This window comes from Ranitomeya imitator, chromosome 9, assembly GCF_032444005.1.
Source record: "Ranitomeya imitator isolate aRanImi1 chromosome 9, aRanImi1.pri, whole genome shotgun sequence".
Lineage (NCBI taxonomy): Eukaryota > Metazoa > Chordata > Amphibia > Anura > Dendrobatidae > Ranitomeya > Ranitomeya imitator.
Genome location: NC_091290.1, coordinates 29632426 through 29652363, shown reverse-complemented (window position 1 = coordinate 29652363; position 19938 = coordinate 29632426). Strand labels below are relative to the sequence as shown.

Here is a 19938-nt window from a genome sequence, read left to right as displayed (position 1 = left end):
GCCCTTTACAATAAGAAGACTGATATCAATACTGTAATAAAAGATACAAATAACACCAAAAGACCATAACAACATATTACCAAAATGTACGGTAGATATAACATTATTCTAATCATTAACTAAAACTACTGTACTAAGGCTTATATCATCACCAGACAGTGACCATATAATGGCAATATCAGTTCTATACTAGTGCTCTACAGACCATATATGTGTATACAGTACATATAAATGTACAGATGTATGAATGTACCATGGGGGTCAGTGGGATAAGCCCAGGGCCATGTGGTCTCAGGCCAGCGGACGAGAGCACCCCCTGACCCCGGTGTCTACACACTTGGAGGAAGAGTGGAATACTACTCAGCCTGGCAGAGTCGGCGGAGCTGCAGGGGACTGGTGTTCGTAGACAAGGTCGAAGTTCTCCACAACCAGGGTGGACTATAGACAGACCCAGCAGACCATAGGTGAGACATACACAGCAGCTTTCGATGTCACCATGTCCAAGCCCACCAGCTCTGCCTTGGGAAGAGGACCAGAGTGGATGTATAGCCCCAACAAGCAATAGCAACTACGGGAGCTGTGTCAGTTTCGAAAGATTGAATACCAGGCCACTGACACTTGGTCAAATTTGATCCAGGAACCACAAGATGTGGAGAACGCCATGTGGTGACACACTGGATACAAGACAGCTCTTGTTGATTACTTTAGGAGTCAAGCCGAGGACCAGGAGAAGGATGATCTGAATCCTAGCACGTCTAGATAACTAAGATGGGGGAGTAATGCGATGACACAGTATTTAATCTTGATTATACCAAATGTATATAGGCCAGGAGACATAGGCTAATGTCTGAATGCTGACTATTGAATTTGTGTTTTTCTTTGGTGGGTCAAGAAACATAGACTGTTGTCATATGAGTGTGAACATTGACTCTTGAAATTGTTTGTGAATTGTTGAATGACTGCTGTTTACCTCTTATATCAGCTCCTACAGGGGATTGTGTTGCCATCTTTGTAGGACAGGGAAGCACGCAAGGTCATTGATTAATCGATGTTTGCTAATATGTTGATCAACCATTGTACCAGGCCATGATTTTTGTTGACCTTCAAACAGTGATAGACAAAATATGCATATTGATTAAATATTCAAACAATTTTCACATTCCGAAGACGTTGATATCGTTAGAAGTGTTCCAGGCTAATGTCACTTATTGCCTCCTGTTTCTTACTGTTTTACAAGCTCAGAACGCCCTTTAAAGGGGTATTCTCTTGAGCAGCTCACAACTCTGATGACAGTTTCCTTACTTTCTAGTTGCTGGGGGCAGGAGCTCCTCCTTAAGTAATAATTCTGGCCAGTTAGCTTCTGCTACTGTCATTGATCTGAAGTGTACACTATTATCACTATATTTGCATATTGAGTTGAAAATGTATTTTTTAACATGCACAAAAATGAGGAAAATTAGAGCCCTGATTAGGAGAATTGCCCTGGAAGCTACCGATGTTAGGAGTTAGTGATTATGAAGGACTGATAAGAGCAGCTCAGTCAGGAGCGTAGAAGCAGTGCAAGAGAGTCGAGAAGCTAACTGCTGTATAGAAGTAAATTGGCTGCAGAGAATTGACTGGGATTGCAGAAGTTAACTCCTTTCATGGAATTTAACTACTGTCCACACTCGGTCAGATTCTGGTGCCTAAGGTTTTGAGGAACAAGATGAAAGCTCTCATATCAGGAGAACCAAAGCAGATTAAAAAAAAGCAAGTCAATTGCAAACTTGCTTATATTCATGATTAATAATTAATTTTAATAACAAGAGCATACCCTTTATGAGTTTATATTTCATAAGTTAAGAATCAAAAAATGTTCGACATAAGTAAAATTATTGATCACTGCAGAATATGTTCCCTATATTTCAATTGTACAAATATTTCACATATTTTGTGTAAATATTTATAAAAAAAAATTCTGGAAAATTAATTTACTTGTAGAGCATTTTGCCCAGATTTACATGTCAGTTTCTCTTGCAAAACTAATGATGTATTTTATTTCTTGGTAGATCAATGTTCTTGCCTTTATGTAAATTGGTAATTATAATTGTTTCTAAAAGTGTATCCTTATTACTAATAATCCCTTGTGGCTGTAAAATATGTTTTTCAGCCATAGTTAGAAACAAACAAACATCATCTGCTGTGTGCAAAAAGTATATAAAAGCGCAGTAATAGTAAAAGCTAATAACAAGCCAAATATCCGAACATGTGGATGCGCCGTGAAGTATTATCTTGATTTATGATTTGGAAATATTTATATTATAAACTAAAAACCTTGATTATTACACAAATTTGGTAAGTGGAAAAATGATATTTTCTTTAACAATCCATTCTTTTACAAAACCAAACATCTCAGGTGTCAAGTTAATATTTTTACTTGCTATCAGTATTTATGCCTTTATGATGAATTTTACTTTAGAAACAATGGAGAGTCACAATACACTTATTTCTTTGAATGGGAACAGAAATGTCCTAAATGTCATCCTTTTAGGTGGTCAATAAGCTGCAATCTTTCTTTTTTTTTTTAGTTGGACGGAAAAATGTAGTCTGCATAATTTTTTGTCTGGTCCCCCAAACATGGATCAAATATGATGTATTTGGGAAACTAATCACAATGGAGGGTCATCTGTTATATCATCCTTTAATTGATCCATTTTTTTTAGTACTTGCGTAGGCCCAGAACGCTAAAAGTGACACCGAATACGTTACAAATGGAACAAAAAAGTTTGCAAAATGGAAACCAAAGTTTAAAAGTTTGGGGTTTGTACCAGATGGTTAGAGTCCGGCGGTAAATCAGCAAAAAATATTTGTAAAAACATTTAAAGGGATTGCCTTTTGAGCTGCAGTGACATATAGCCTGGGAGCTTGAACCTTTAAGGCTGCATTCACACATATGTGAGACTCGGAAAATGTCCTATTCTCTTTTGTTTTGTGAATCAGAAGCCGCTTATGGAGATCCATATAAAACAAGTGGACAGACTTTAACGTTCCATCCGAGTTTGATCCATCTTTAACTGATCAATTGCTAAGAGTCGATGGATAAAAAAAAGTTCAGAAACTGTATCTGCTTCTGTAAAAAAAAAAAAAACGAATCAGAAAAAATGGATGAAGCTACAATGATGCCTAAGGGGTAAAAAAGGGTACAGAGAGGAAAAAAAAGGTCCAGAGGGAAAAAAAAGGTCCAGAGGGGGAAAAAAGGTCCAGAGGGAAAAAAAGGTCCAGAGGAAAAAAAAATGTCCAGAGGGGAAAAAAAGGTCCAGAGGGAAAAAAAAAAGGTCCAGAGGGGAAAAAAAAGGTCCAGAAGGAAAAAAAAAGGTCCATTTCTCTTTGAAGACCACTCATGGATATGTGAATGTGGCCTAACTCTTCGTATTTCATTGCAGTGTTCTGCATTTTAGTTATAATGCAAAAATCTTTATGGCCTAATGCCAAAAATGTGAATGATGTAGAGTAAAACAAAATTTCAATGTTGTGCTTGTTGAGATTCCTAGATCCGCAGTATGCCATTTATGTTGCAATTTCATTCTGATCTCGTCTTATAGACTTTGCACAATTTTTGTGGGAAAATATCGTTTTCTATAGAAGTAGAATAAAACGCTTTTTTAATATCTTATTGAATTGCATTTTTTTAGGATTTTTCACTTTGTGGTCGTGGGCGGCTTGACGAACCACAATGCAAAGTTGGAACTTAGGCTTCAAACTCCATAGAAACAGTGTTTTTGAGATGTTTAGTGAAATGTGTGAATTATATTAAAGGCTCTAATTGTACTTTGAGATATAGTTGAATCCCTTATGTGTCCACATTCCACCTTTTTTTACATCTCTATCAGAAAAGCAAAAAGACCACGTCATCATCAACTTTTTGGGACAATCTTTGTATGCGTTATGGACTTTTCCTCCAGGCATTCTCCTTATGGCTCTTTGAAATATGACAGCTTTCTTGTGATAGGATTGAATCAAGGGTTCTCCACAAGTCAAAAAATATCTGAGGACCCCAAACGTTAATAAGCTTATGAATCCCAATCAGACCGATCTTACTCAAATAGCTTTTACGGAAATTGTGGTATGATAGAATTAGTTATCATCTTACTCATTTGTTGCAACTGTCCTTAAAAAACGTGATATCCTATAATGGGGTTGGTTTTCAAACATTGGGCTTTGCAAAAAGATGTTAAGTAGTTATTTTGTAACTAAGTCAGATTCCAATTTTATCTATTAGCCGGCACGACTCGCCAATATAGATTGTTATCGGTGAGATGGAACATAAATCAGTCTGTATGTGAATGTGTATGGAAAATTGCATTTCTACTGTCAGTTTTCATCCTATAATCTCATTATTTTATCCTTCATCAGGATCAGAAATCTTGAAGTCCACCAGTCATGTGTGAGGACAACCACACCACGGTCACTTATGTCTTACTTCTGGGGTTTCAAAACCTTCATAGCTTCAAGATCCCGCTGTTTTTCATCTTACTATTACTCTATATTATTATAGTAGTAGGAAACTTTCTGGTCATCCTTACAGTGCTGATTGCTAAAAATCTCAGAAACCCTATGTACATTTTTCTTCAAAATCTTGCCTTGAGTGACCTTCTGTATTCGACTATCGTCGTTCCACAATTGTTGTACGTTACTTGGTGGGAGACGGGACAGCTAGTTATGGTGGGTTGTATTTTTCAGTTTTATATATACAGTTTTTTGGGGATAGTTCAGTGTTACCTCTTAACCGTCATGGCCTATGACCGATATCTGGCCATTTGTGACCCTTTACGATATTCTTCTCTTCTGAGCATTCAACATTGTCACCGGCTGGTCTATCTATCATGGTCGATTGCCTTCATGCTTATTTCTCTTGAAGTCCTTTTTGTCTTTCAGTTGAAGTTTTGTGACTCCAAAATCATCGATCATTTCTTTTGCGAGTTATCACCTATTCTCAAATTGTCATCAAGTGATACTTTGGTCATAATATGGCAAGATTTAATTTTATCATCTGTTAACATATTGCTGCCATTTCTGTTTGTACTAATATCCTATATACGTATCATGATCACCATCCTCAACATACCATCGATCACGGGAAGGAAAAAAGCTTTTTCCACCTGCAGCACTCATCTGCTCCTCGTGGGCATTTACTTCGGGGCTATGATCGCTCTATACATAGCCCCTTCTGGGGATAATTCTCACAATGAAGACAAGTTTAAATCCCTGATAAATACGGTGCTGACTCCATTCTGCAATCCTCTAATATACAGTGTAAGGAACAAGGAGTTGGTGAAGGGCTTCAAGACAGTTGTTCACAGACAGATATGGACAAAATAAAATATTTCTTCACTAGAGATGACCAGATAGATTAGGACGACTCTGGTCCAACATCCAGATCAGTGGCACTTGGCGGACAGGAAGGAGACCTTCAAACCTCTCATCTTCCAGTATCCCCGACATGGCTTTTCATTAGCCAACGTCATCTGAGTGTCACATTGCACCAGCCCTAACAAATCAAATATTGCCCCGACAACTGGCCTTTGCATCACCTGTCCAGTGCCTCTCCTCTCCTGACATCAATTTTTCCCACCCAGCTCTAGTCTTCTCTTCCATCTTCACTCTTCGGTGCCTCCGGTGCTGACTAAGTGACATCATAAGGCTATGGGGGGGCAATCATAATGTCGCATGAGGTCTTATGAGCACCAGAGTTGCCGAAGAGCGAAGAAGACTAAAGGGAAGTCTGGATCTGGAGCTGTTTCAGGCTCCAAGGCTATGAGTAACATTGACATGAAAAAAATATATTTTTATATATGTTAGTGGTTTTCTTTAGTTAATAAAATTGCAGTAGGTTTCAGTCTGCAATCTTCATTCCATCGTTAATTTTTTATACTATGTTTTCTCTGTTCTCCTTAAGACTGTAAATGCTTTCTCTCTGTCCACGTTGTGGAGATCTATGTATAACCCCCTCTCTACTGCTATATTAAACATTAAATAAAGAGCAGAGAGAAATGTCAAAACAGAATGAATTCTGATTGATTTGTAACATTTTTATAAAGCACTCAACTAGATAAAAGATTTACAGATCTCAATCCAGCAACATGGTATAAAATTGTTAATGAAGACTAAAGATAAGCGAATCTGTATTATTATGCAAAATGAATGTTGCAATTAAGAATACAAAAATATACTCACCCCATCACTCATCTGTCCTGTGTTATGCACTTGTCACAGATTTGGGCTTTGCATCCCTCACCCTAGAGTCCTCTAAACGCTTCTGTGCTCCACATAGGGCCTTGCAGATGGCCCAGCGTGCTCCCATGTGATCATCTGCCTGGGCCTAAATAAGGTATTAAGACTTTTAGTTTGTCTGTGCACAGTTCCCTGTCTGCGGTCCTCCAAGACATCTCCGGCTTGCCTGTGGCTTCCAGTACCTCATTTACCTGTCTGCCCGAAGCTTCCAGTGCTTCTGCTAGCTGTCTGGCTTCCAGCGCCTCAGCTACCTGTCTGCCTGCAGCTTCCAGTACCTCTGTAATCTGTCTGTGGCTTTCAGTACCTCTGCTACCTGTTTCCCATGTGCCTCACCTGCCTGTTACAGCAACGACCATGTACCCACCCAGATCTTGAACTTAGAGGATCCATCTCACCAGGTGAACCTAATACCCTTCCACTCTGCACCTGATCCTCCACTATCTCCCTCTGACTCGGATCTCTTCTGGTCTCCTCCAATCAATACCCGAGCTTCCTGCGCTGAGTAAACCTTGGGCGCCATACATAACATAGTAACATAGTTAGCAAGGCCGAAAAAAGACATTTGTCCATCCAGTTCAGCCTATATTCCATCATAATAAATCCCCAGATCTACGTCCTTCTACAGAACCTAATTGTATGATATAATATTGTTCTGCTCCAGGAAGACATCCAGGCCTCTCTTGAACCCCTCGACTGAGTTCGCCATCACCACCTCCTCAGGCAAGCAATTCCAGATTCTCACCGCCCTAACAGTAAAGAATCCTCTTCTATGTTGGTGGAAAAACCTTCTCTCCTCCAGACGCAAAGAATGCCCCCTTGTGCCCACATCACCTTCCTTGGTATAAACAGATCCTCAGCGAGATATTTGTATTGTCCCCTTATATACTTATACATGGTTATTAGATCGCCCCTCAGTCGTCTTTTTTCTAGACTAAATAATCCTAATTTCGCTAATCTATCTGGGTATTGTAGTTCTCCCATCCCCTTTATTAATTTTGTTGCCCTCCTTTGTACTCTCTCTAGTTCCATTATATCCTTCCTGAGCACCGGTGCCCAAAACTGGACACAGTACTCCATGTGCGGTCTAACTAGGGATTTGTACAGAGGCAGTATAATGCTCTCATCATGTGTATCCAGACCTCTTTTAATGCACCCCATGATCCTGTTTGCCTTGGCAGCTGCTGCCTGGCACTGGCTGCTCCAGGTAAGTTTATCATTAACTAGGATCCCCAAGTCCTTCTCCCTGTCAGATTTACCCAGTGGTTTCCCGTTCAGTGTGCAATGGTGATATTGATTCCTTCTTCCCATGTGTATAACCTTACATTTATCATTGTTAAACCTCATCTGCCACCTTTCAGCCCAAGTTTCCAACTTATCCAGATCCATCTGTAGCAGAATACTATCTTCTCTTGTATTAACTGCTTTACATAGTTTTGTATCATCTGCAAATATCGATATTTTACTGTGTAAACCTTCTATCAGATCATTAATGAATATGTTGAAGAGAACAGGTCCCAATACCGACCCTGCGGTACCCCACTGGTCACAGCGACCCAGTTAGAGACTATACCATTTATAACCACCCTCTGCTTTCTATCACTAAGCCAGTTACTAACCCATTTACACACATTTTCCCCCAGACCAAGCATTCTCATTTTGTGTACCAACCTCTTGTGCGGCACGGTATCAAACGCTTTGGAAAAATCGAGATATACCACGTCCAATGACTCACCGTGGTCCAGCCTATAGCTTACCTCTTCATAAAAACTGATTAGATTGGTTTGACAGGAGCGATTTCTCATAAACCCATGCTGATATGGAGTTAAACAGTTATTCTCATTGAAATAATCCAGAATAACATCCCTCAGAAACCCTTCAAATATTTTACCAACAATAGAGGTTAGACTTACTGGCCTATAATTTCCAGGTTCACTTTTAGAGCCCTTTTTGAATATTGGCACCAGATTTGCTATGCGCCAGTCCTGCGGAACAGACCGCGTCGCTATAGAGTCCCTAAAAATAAGAAATAATGGTTTATCTATTACATTACTTAGTTCTCTTAGTACTCGTGGGTGTATGCCATCCGGACCCGGAGATTTATCTATTTTAATCTTATTTAGCCGGTTTCGCACCTCTTCTTGGGTTAGATTGGTGACCCTTAATATAGGGTTTTCATTGTTTCTTGGGATTTCACCTAGCATTTCATTTTCCACCATGAATACCATGGAGAAGAAGGTGTTTAATATGTTAGCTTTTTCCTCATCATCTACAACAATTCTTTCCTCACTATTTTTTAAGGGGCCTACATTTTCAGTTTTTATTCTTTTACTATTGATATAGTTGAAGAACAGTTTGGGATTAGTTTTACTCTCCTTAGCAATGTGCTTCTCTGTTTCATTTTTGGCAGCTTTAATTAGTTTTTTAGATAAAGTATTTTTCTCCCTATAGTTTTTTAGAGCTTCAATGGTGCCATCCTGCTTTAGTAGTGCAAATGCTTTCTTTTTACTGTTAATTGCCTGTCTTACTTCTTTGTTTAGCCACATTGGGTTTTTCCTATTTCTAGTCCTTTTATTCCCACAAGGTATAAACCGCTTACACTGCCTATTTAGGATGTTCTTAAACATTTCCCATTTATTATCTGTATTCTTATTTCTGAGGATATTGTCCCAGTCTACCAGATTAAGGGCATCTCTAAGCTGGTCAAACTTTGCCTTCCTAAAGTTCAATGTTTTTGTGACTCCCTGACAAGTCCCCCTAGTGAAAGACAGGTGAAACTGTACAATATTGTGGTCGCTATTTCCTAGATGCCCAACCACCTGCAGATTTGTTATTCTGTCAGGTCTATTAGATAGTATTAGGTCTAAAAGTGCTGCTCCTCTGGTTGGATTCTGCAACAATTGTGAAAGATAATTTTTCTTGGTTATTAGCAGAACCCTGTTGCCTTTATGGGTTTCACAGGTTTCTGTTTCCCAGTTAATATCCGGGTAGTTAAAGTCCCCCATAACCAGGACCTCATTATGGGTTGCAGCTTCATCTATCTGCTTTACATAGTAACATAGTAACATAGTTAGTAAGGCCGAAAAAAGACATTTGTCCATCCAGTTCAGCCTATATTCCATCATAATAAATACCCAGATCTACGTCCTTCTACAGAACCTAATAATTGTATGATACAATATTGTTCTGCTCCAGGAAGACATCCAGGCCTCTCTTGAACCCCTCGACTGAGTTCGCCATCACCACCTCCTCAGGCAAGCAATTCCAGATTCTCACTGCCCTAACAGTAAAGAATCCTCTTCTATGTTGGTGGAAAAACCTTCTCTCCTCCAGACGCAAAGAATGCCCCCTTGTGCCCGTCACCTTCCTTGGTATAAACAGATCCTCAGCGAGATATTTGTATTGTCCCCTTATATACTTATACATGGTTATTAGATCGCCCCTCAGTCGTCTTTTTTCTAGACTAAGTAATCCTAATTTCGCTAATCTATCTGGGTATTGTAGTTCTCCCATCCCCTTTATTAATTTTGTTGCCCTCCTTTGTACTCTCTCTAGTTCCATTATATCCTTCCTGAGCACCGGTGCCCAAAACTGGACACAGTACTCCATGTGCGGTCTAACTAGGGATTTGTACAGAGGCAGTATAATGCTCTCATCATGTGTATCCAGACCTCTTTTAATGCACCCCATGATCCTGTTTGCCTTGGCAGCTGCTGCCTGGCACTGGCTGCTCCAGGTAAGTTTATCATTAACTAGGATCCCCAAGTCCTTCTCCCTGTCAGATTTACCCAGTGGTTTCCCGTTCAGTGTGTAATGGTGATATTGATTCCTTCTTCCCATGTGTATAACCTTACATTTATCATTGTTAAACCTCATCTGCCACCTTTCAGCCCAAGTTTCCAACTTATCCAGATCCATCTGTAGCAGAATACTATCTTCTCTTGTATTAACTGCTTTACATAGTTTTGTATCATCTGCAAATATCGATATTTTACTGTGTAAACCTTCTACCAGATCATTAATGAATATGTTGAAGAGAACAGGTCCCAATACTGACCCCTGCGGTACACCACTGGTCACAGCGACCCAGTTAGAGACTATACCATTTATAACCACCCTCTGCTTTCTATCACTAAGCCAGTTACTAACCCATTTACACACATTTTCCCCCAGACCAAGCATTCTCATTTTGTGTACCAACCTCTTGTGCGGCACGGTATCAAACGCTTTGGAAAAATCGAGATACACCACGTCCAATGACTCACCGTGGTCCAGCCTATAGCTTACTTCGTCATAAAAACTGATTAGATTGGTTTGACAGGAGCGAATTTCTCATAAACCCATGCTGATATGGAGTTAAACAGTTATTCTCATTGAGATAATCCAGAATAACATCCCTCAGAAACCCTTCAAATATTTTACCAACAATAGAGGTTAGACTTACTGGCCTATAATTTCCAGGTTCACTTTTAGAGCCCTTTTTGAATATTGGCACCACATTTGCTATGCGCCAGTCCTGCGGAACAGACCCTGTCGCTATAGAGTCACTAAAAATAAGAAATAATGGTTTATCTATTACATTACTTAGTTCTCTTAGTACTCGTGGGTGTATGCCATCCGGACCCGGAGATTTATCTATTTTAATCTTATTTAGCCGGTTTCGCACCTCTTCTTGGGTTAGATTGATGACCCTTAATATAGGGTTTTCATTGTTTCTTGGGATTTCACCTAGCATTTCATTTTCCACCGTGAATACCGTGGAGAAGAAGGTGTTTAATATGTTAGCTTTTTCCTCGTCATCTACAACCATTCTTTCCTCACTATTTTTTAAGGGGCCTACATTTTCAGTTTTTATTCTTTTACTATTGATATAGTTGAAGAACAGTTTGGGATTAGTTTTACTCTCCTTAGCAATGTGCTTCTCTGTTTCCTTTTTGGCAGCTTTAATTAGTTTTTTAGATAAAGTATTTTTCTCCCTATAGTTTTTTAGAGCTTCAATGGTGCCATCCTGCTTTAGTAGTGCAAATGCTTTCTTTTTACTGTTAATTGCCTGTCTTACTTCTTTGTTTAGCCACATTGGGTTTTTCCTATTTCTAGTCCTTTTATTCCCACAAGGTATAAACCGCTTACACTGCCTATTTAGGATGTTCTTAAACATTTCCCATTTATTATCTGTATTCTCATTTCTGAGGATATTGTCCCAGTCTACCAGATTAAGGGCATCTCTAAGCTGTTCAAACTTTGCCTTCCTAAAGTTCAATGTTTTTGTGACTCCCTGACAAGTCCCCCTAGTGAAAGACAGGTGAAACTGCACAATATTGTGGTCGCTATTTCCTAAATGCCCAACCACCTGCAGATTTGTTATTCTGTCAGGTCTATTAGATAGTATTAGGTCTAAAAGTGCTGCTCCTCTGGTTGGATTCTGCACCAATTGTGAAAGATAATTTTTCTTGGTTATTAGCAGAAACCTGTTGCCTTTATGGGTTTCACAGGTTTCTGTTTCCCAGTTAATATCCGGGTAGTTAAAGTCCCGCATAACCAGGACCTCATTATGGGTTGCAGCTTCATCTATCTGCTTTAGAAGTAGACTTTCCATGCTTTCTGTTATATTTGGGGGTTTGTAACAGACCCCAATGAGAATTTTGTTACCATTTTTCCCTCCATGAATTTCAACCCATATGGACTCGACATCCTCATTCCCTTCGCTAATATCCTCCCTTAAAGTGGACTTTAGACAAGACTTTACATAGAGACAAACCCCTCCTCCTCTCCGATTTTTACGATCCTTTCTAAACAGACTGTAACCCTGTAAGTTAACTGCCCAGTCATAGCTTTCATCTAACCATGTCTCGGTTATTCCCACTATGTCAAAGTTACCTGTAGATATTTCTGCTTCTAGTTCTTCCATCTTGTTTGTCAGGCTTCTGGCGTTTGCGAGCATGCAGTTTAGAGGATTTTGTTTTGTTCCAATCTCCTCACTGTGGATTGTTTTAGAAATGTTCTTACCTCCCTTCTGAGTATGTTTTCCTGGGTCGTCTTTGTTCGAGTCTAATGTTTTTCTTCCCGTCCCCTCTTCTTCTAGTTTAACGCCCTCCTGATGAGTGTAGCGAGTCTTCTGGCGAATGTGTGTTTCCCAGGTTTGTTGAGGTGTAGTCCGTCTCTGGCGAGGAGTCCATCATACCAGTAATTCACACCGTGGTCCAGGAATCCAAATCCTTGTTGTCTGCACCATCGTCTTAGCCAGTTGTTTGCATCAAGGATCCTGTTCCATCTCCTGGTGCCATGCCCGTCTACTGGAAGGATAGAAGAAAAAACTACCTGTGCATCCAGTTCCTTTACTTTCTTCCCCAACTCTTCAAAGTCCTTGCAGATTGTCGGTAGGTCCTTCCTTGCCGTGTCATTGGTGCCAACATGTATCAGAAGAAATGGGGGGACTTTAACTACCCGGATATTAACTTGGAAACAGAAACCTGTGAAACGCATAAAGGCAACAGGTTTCTGCTAATAACCAAGAAAAATTATCTTTCACAATTGGTGCAGAATCCAACCAGAGGAGCAGCACTTTTAGACCTAATACTATCTAATAGACCTGACAGAATAACAAATCTGCAGGTGGTTGGGCATTTAGGAAATAGCGACCACAATATTGTGCAGTTTCACCTGTCTTTCACTAGGGGGACTTGTCAGGGAGTCACAATAACATTGAACTTTAGGAAGGCAAAGTTTGAACAGCTTAGAGATGCCCTTAATCTGGTAGACTGGGACAATATCCTCAGAAATGAGAATACAGATAATAAATGGGAAATGTTTAAGAACATCCTAAATAGGCAGTGTAAGCGGTTTATACCTTGTGGGAATAAAAGGACTAGAAATAGGAAAAACCCAATGTGGCTAAACAAAGAAGTAAGACAGGCAATTAACAGTAAAAAGAAAGCATTTGCACTACTAAAGCAGGATGGCACCATTGAAGCTCTAAAAAACTATAGGGAGAAAAATACTTTATCTAAAAAACTAATTAAAGCTGCCAAAAAGGAAACAGAGAAGCACATTGCTAAGGAGAGTAAAACTAATCCCAAACTGTTCTTCAACTATATCAATAGTAAAAGAATAAAAACTGAAAATGTAGGCCCCTTAAAAAATAGTGAGGAAAGAATGGTTGTAGATGACGAGGAAAAAGCTAACATATTAAACACCTTCTTCTCCACGGTATTCACGGTGGAAAATGAAATGCTAGGTGAAATCCCAAGAAACAATGAAAACCCTATATTAAGGGTCACCAATCTAACCCAAGAAGAGGTGCGAAACCGGCTAAATAAGATTAAAATAGATAAATCTCCGGGTCCGGATGGCATACACCCACGAGTACTAAGAGAACTAAGTAATGTAATAGATAAACCATTATTTCTTATTTTTAGTGACTCTATAGCGACAGGGTCTGTTCCGCAGGACTGGCGCATAGCAAATGTGGTGCCAATATTCAAAAAGGGCTCTAAAAGTGAACCTGGAAATTATAGGCCAGTAAGTCTAACCTCTATTGTTGGTAAAATATTTGAAGGGTTTCTGAGGGATGTTATTCTGGATTATCTCAATGAGAATAACTGTTTAACTCCATATCAGCATGGGTTTATGAGAAATCGCTCCTGTCAAACCAATCTAATCAGTTTTTATGAAGAGGTAAGCTATAGACTGGACCACGGTGAGTCATTGGACGTGGTATATCTCGATTTTTCCAAAGCGTTTGATACCGTGCCGCACAAGAGGTTGGTACACAAAATGAGAATGCTTGGTCTGGGGGAAAATGTGTGTAAATGGGTTAGTAACTGGCTTAGTGATAGAAAGCAGAGGGTATAGTCTCTAACTGGGTCGCTGTGACCAGTGGGGTACCGCAGGGGTCAGTATTGGGACCTGTTCTCTTCAACATATTCATTAATGATCTGGTAGAAGGTTTACACAGTAAAATATCGATATTTGCAGATGATACAAAACTATGTAAAGCAGTTAATACAAGAGAAGATAGTATTCTGCTACAGATGGATCTGGATAAGTTGGAAACTTGGGCTGAAAGGTGGCAGATGAGGTTTAACAATGATAAATGTAAGGTTATACACATGGGAAGAGGGAATCAATATCACCATTACACACTGAACGGGAAACCACTGGGTAAATCTGACAGGGAGAAGGACTTGGGGATCCTAGTTAATGATAAACTTACCTGGAGCAGCCAGTGCCAGGCAGCAGCTGCCAAGGCAAACAGGATCATGGGGTGCATTAAAAGAGGTCTGGATACACATGATGAGAGCATTATACTGCCTCTGTACAAATCCCTAGTTAGACCGCACATGGAGTACTGTGTCCAGTTTTGGGCACCGGTGCTCAGGAAGGATATAATGGAACTAGAGAGAGTACAAAGGAGGGCAACAAAATTAATAAAGGGGATGGGAGAACTACAATACCCAGATAGATTAGCGAAATTAGGATTATTTAGTCTAGAAAAAAGACGACTGAGGGGCGATCTAATAACCATGTATAAGTATATAAGGGGACAATACAAATATCTCGCTGAGGATCTGTTTATACCAAGGAAGGTGACGGGCACAAGGGGGCATTCTTTGCGTCTGGAGGAGAGAAGGTTTTTCCACCAACATAGAAGAGGATTCTTTACTGTTAGGGCAGTGAGAATCTGGAATTGCTTGCCTGAGGAGGTGGTGATGGCGAACTCAGTCGAGGGGTTCAAGAGAGGCCTGGATGTCTTCCTGGAGCAGAACAATATTGTATCATACAATTATTAGGTTCTGTAGAAGGACGTAGATCTGGGTATTTATTATGATGGAATATAGGCTGAACTGGATGGACAAATGTCTTTTTTCGGCCTTACTAACTATGTTACTATGTTACTATGTCCTTGGAGCTGAAGAGCTTTGGTATCCTATCGGTCACATCCTTGATCATCGCACCTGGAAGGCAGCATACTTCTCTTGCAGTTATGTCCGGTCTGCAGATGGCTGCTTCGGTGCCTCTCAGTAGTGAGTCTCCCACCACCACCACTCTTCGTTGCTTCTTGGCTGTACTTTTTGCTGTCACTTGTTGCTGTGTGCCCTTTTCTTTTTTGCTTGCTGGTATTGCTTCATTCTTAGGTGTGCCATCTTCATCCTCTACAAAGATTTGATATCGGTTCTTCAGTTGTGTGGTTGGTGATTTCTCCATGGTCTTCTTGCTTCTTTTGGTCACATGCTTCCACTCATCTGCTTTTGGAGGTTCTCTGACACTTTTTGCACCTTCTGTGACCAGTAGAGATGCTTCTGTTCTGTCTAGAAAGTCTTCATTCTCTTTGATGAGTTTCAAAGTTGCTATTCTTTCTTCCAGACCCCGCACCTTTTCTTCTAAAAGGGCCACTAGTCTACACTTCTGACAGGTGAAATTGGATTCTTCTTCTGGTCGATCTGTGAACATGTAGCACATGCTGCAGCTCACCATGTAGGTTGTCACATCTGCCATGTTGCTCCTAGATCCTGCTGACTTGCTGTGTGTTTTCCTTCTTGTGTAATCTACTCAGCCAAGCTCTCTTGCAATAATGTCCTACAGGCAAAAATTCGCGCGCCGTAAGGCGCGCGGTTTGGTGATGCTTTCGAAGCAGCTGGTCCCAGCTGTACCCAACGATCTTCTAGCTTAGGGAGACTTCGCTTCTCCCAGAAGGCACCTGGAATATGCAAATTAGCCTCCTGAAGCTTGAATCCCTGGTTTGGTGATGCTTTCGAAGCAGCTGGTCCCGGCTGTACCCAACGATCTTCTAGCATTTCCACTGAAGTTGGATCAGCCTGTAATTTTATTTTTCACTTTGATTTTGAGCATTATTCCAAATCCAGACCAGCATGGGATATTAATTTTGATTTACATTGATCATTTTTATGTTTTATTGTTCTCAACACATTCCACTATGTAATGAGTAAAGATTTGCAACTGGGATATTTCATTCAGTGATATCTAGGATGTGGGATTTTAGTGTTAAATTTATTTTTTTGAGCAGTGTCTATATGTTTATATACATTAATAGTAATAATTATAAGAGAGAGCAAGGCTCTCATTCTACTTGGTATCTGTTGTTTATGTGTTTATTGTTATGCTGTAATGTCTATTGTCTGTACAAGTCCCCTCTAAAATAAAAAAGGGGTAGGGCATGGGAGGGACTGGGCATTTCTAGGACTTGTAGACTTTTATTATTTTGGTGAAAGGGGCTAAGAACTGCCTGGCGTCAGTCTGTATCAGCTCATAGCATTCTCTGATCACTCCTGTCAGTAATTCCTCTGTTTCCGTCGATGTCACGTTGACACAACAGTGTGTTCTCCTCCCCTCTGCTCTCTGGTAACGCCCCCTTTAATTTAAAGTAGCTCTGGATTCTCAGGGAGATCTACATCTGGCCCATAGATCTTAACATCAGCTCAGTTGTCCAGTCTAGTGCAGGGGTGTGATGAACTGTCTGTGTTTTTATTGACAGCTCGGCCGTCCATTCTGAGACTGTGAGGTGCTGAGCTCTCATCAGGTGCTCCAGATTCCCTTGATTGCTCAACTAGTTAACTGAGCTGGAAGTCCCAGATAGCTGCCAGCCATAGTTTCAACTAAGTGTGGTTGGTTTACCCTTGTATTTTGCTGGTTGATGTATCACTGCCTCACCTTGGACCTTGTTCTAACCATCCATCTGTTTAAACCCTTTGCTCTGATCCACTATCCTCCCAGTATTTTGACCTCGGACCGTTATCTGACTACGACATTGTCTCTTCCCTCTGTTTATGATGTACCCTCCTGGCTTTTGACCTCTGACTCCTAGACTATCCCGACTCACGGCTTGTCCGTGAGAAGTGACTCAGCGTCACATATACTTTACACAATACCTTTTGCAATATACTATATCCCGTCGCTCTGTTTTCTATTACTATATGTGCTTAGAATGCCCTTGAAAGTTTCATCATTTAGGAATTAAAAATGTCCAACACAAGTGAAATGACCAATCGCCATAGGGCTGCTTCCCTTCAATTTGGTTGTACATATATTGAACCAATATAACAAAAAAAAAATTTCTGCAGCATTTTGTCCATTTCCCAAATATGATTTATTAGTCAGTTTCTCTGTGAATATAAATAATTAATTAGTCGCTTTGTTGATCCAGGACTCTGCCTTTATGTAAGTTGGTAATTAAAATAATGTCTAAAAGTGAATCCTTATTGTTTTCTCACCAATAATCCCCTGGGGATGTCATACATGCTTTCCATACATTAATAGACACAAACAAACAATCATCTCCAGAGTGTAGAAAGTATATAAAAGCACAATGTAGTAAAAGATAATAATAAGCAGAGTACCGAGCCTGTGTGCACCGTAGATCATCATCTTGACTTACGATTTGGAAACTGAAGAAAAAAGAAAAGTGATATTTATGAGATAAACTCCTATTATTACACATATTGGTAAGTGATCTATTGTAATATTTTATTTCACAGTCCAGGTATCTATAAGAGCAAGCATCTCAGATATTGAGTATTATTACTTCCTATCAGTAATTATGATGAAATTCACTTTATAAACTATGAAGATTACAATTTCTTTATAAACATCAGCCCAGGGCTTATAATGTAAGGTTATAGTTACACACATTTAGTGGCATAAGTAACCAAGGAGCCCCATAGCAAAACTTGGAATTGTGCCGTATTTCACCAGGACCACATTCAGAAGAATTTTCAGAACAAGAAACAATTATGACAATTTTACTCTTCATAATGCAAAAGATGGAAATAATGCGCACAGTGAAATTATAGGAAAGAATTATAGTGCCCTGTGATGTCACAGTAAAGGGATAATGCACACAGGGATGTCACCGTACAGAGATAATGCACACAGTGATGTGACAGTACAGGGATAATGCACACAGTAATGTCACAGTACAGAGATAATGCACACAGTGATGTCACCGTACAAGGATAACGTACACAGTAATGTCACAGTACAGGGATAAAGTACACAGTGATGTCACCGTACAAGGATAACGTACACAGTGATGTCACAGTACAGGGATAATGCACACAGTAATGTCACAGTACAGGGATAATGTACACAGTGATGTCACCGTACAGGGATAACGTACACAGTGATGTCACAGTACAGGGATAATGCACACAGTGATGCCACAGTACAGGGATAATGCACACAGTGATGTCACAGTACAGAGAAAATGCACATAGTGATGTCACCATACAGGGATAATGTACACAGTGATGTCACAGTACAGGGATAATGTACACAGTGATGTCACCGTACAGGGATAACGTACACAGTGATGTCACAGTACAGGGATAATGCACACAGTGATGCCAGAGTAGAGGGATAATGTACACAGTGATGTCACAGTACAGGGATAATGCACACAGTGATGCCACAGTAGAGGGATAATGTACACAGTGATGCCACAGTAGAGGGATAATGCACACAGTGATGCCACAGTAGAGGGATAATGCACACAGTGATGCCACAGTAGAGGGATAATGTACACAGTGATGTCACAGTACAGGGATAATACACACAGTAATGTCACAGTACAGGGATAATAGAATCATAGAATGTTAGAGCTAGAAGGGACTTCCAGGGGCATCGTGTCCAACCCCCTGCTCAATGTAGGATTCACTAAAGCCTCTGTTTGAAGACTTCCATTGAAGGAGAACTCACCACCTCTCATGGCTGCCTGTTCCACTCATTGATCACCCTCACTGTCAAAAAGCTTGTTCTAATATCTAATTTGTATCTTCTTCCTTTTAGTTTCTTTTCATCACTTCTCGAGTTTCCATGTGCAAATGAGAATAAGGATGTTCCCTCTACACTGTGACATCCCTTCAGATATTTGTAGACGGCTAATAAGTCTCCTCTTAGCCTTCCTTGTTGCAAGCTAACCACTCTCATATCCTTTAACCGTTCCTTGTAGGACATACTTTGCAGTCCACTCACCATCCTGGTTGCTCTTCTCTGAACTTGCTCCAGTTTTTCAATGTCTTTTATAAAATGTTGTGCCCAGAACTGGACACAGTATTCCAGATGAGGCCTGACCAAGGAGGAGTAGAGGGGGATAATTACTTCACGTGATCTAGACTCTATTCTTCTCTTAATGTATCTCAGAACTGTGTTTGTGTTTTTTTGCTGCTGCATCACACTGTTGACTCATGTGCAGTCTGTGATCTATTAGTATACCCAAGTCTTTTTTACACGTGCTGTTGCTTAGTTCTATGCATCCCATTTTGTAGATTTTTTTTCTTGCCCAGATGTAGAACCTTGCATTTCTCCCTGGTAAATATCATTCTATTAGTCGCTGCCCCTAGTTCAACTTTATCTAGATCCTTTTGAATCCTTTCTCTGTCTTCTCTAGTGATAACTATCCCTCAAAGCATAGCATCATCTGCAAATTTTATCAGTTTACCTTCAGTTCCCTTATCAGAGTACAGGGATAAAGGTACCGTCACACTGGACGATATCGCTAGCGATCCGTGACGTTGCAGCGTCCTGGCTAGCGATATCGTCCAGTGTGACAGGCAGCAGCGATCAGGCCCCTGCTGGGAGATCGCTGGTCGGGGAAGAAAGGCCAGCACTTTGTTTCGTCGCTGGACGTCCCGCTGACATCGCTGAATCGGCGTGTGT

At 40.3% G+C, this 19938-nt stretch overlaps 1 protein-coding gene across 1 annotated transcript in view; it reads right to left on the bottom strand.

Annotated features, from left to right (window-relative positions):
- Positions 1-17531: 17531 nt before the first annotated feature.
- The window catches only part of PACS1 (phosphofurin acidic cluster sorting protein 1), a 106119-nt gene continuing 103712 nt past the window's right edge, over positions 17532-19938 (bottom strand). Inside the window, exon 24 of the mRNA XM_069740245.1 lies at positions 17532-17669. Within this exon, the coding sequence (XP_069596346.1) occupies positions 17656-17669 (14 nt within the window). The 3' untranslated portion in view covers positions 17532-17655. The remainder of the gene's footprint in view (positions 17670-19938) is intronic.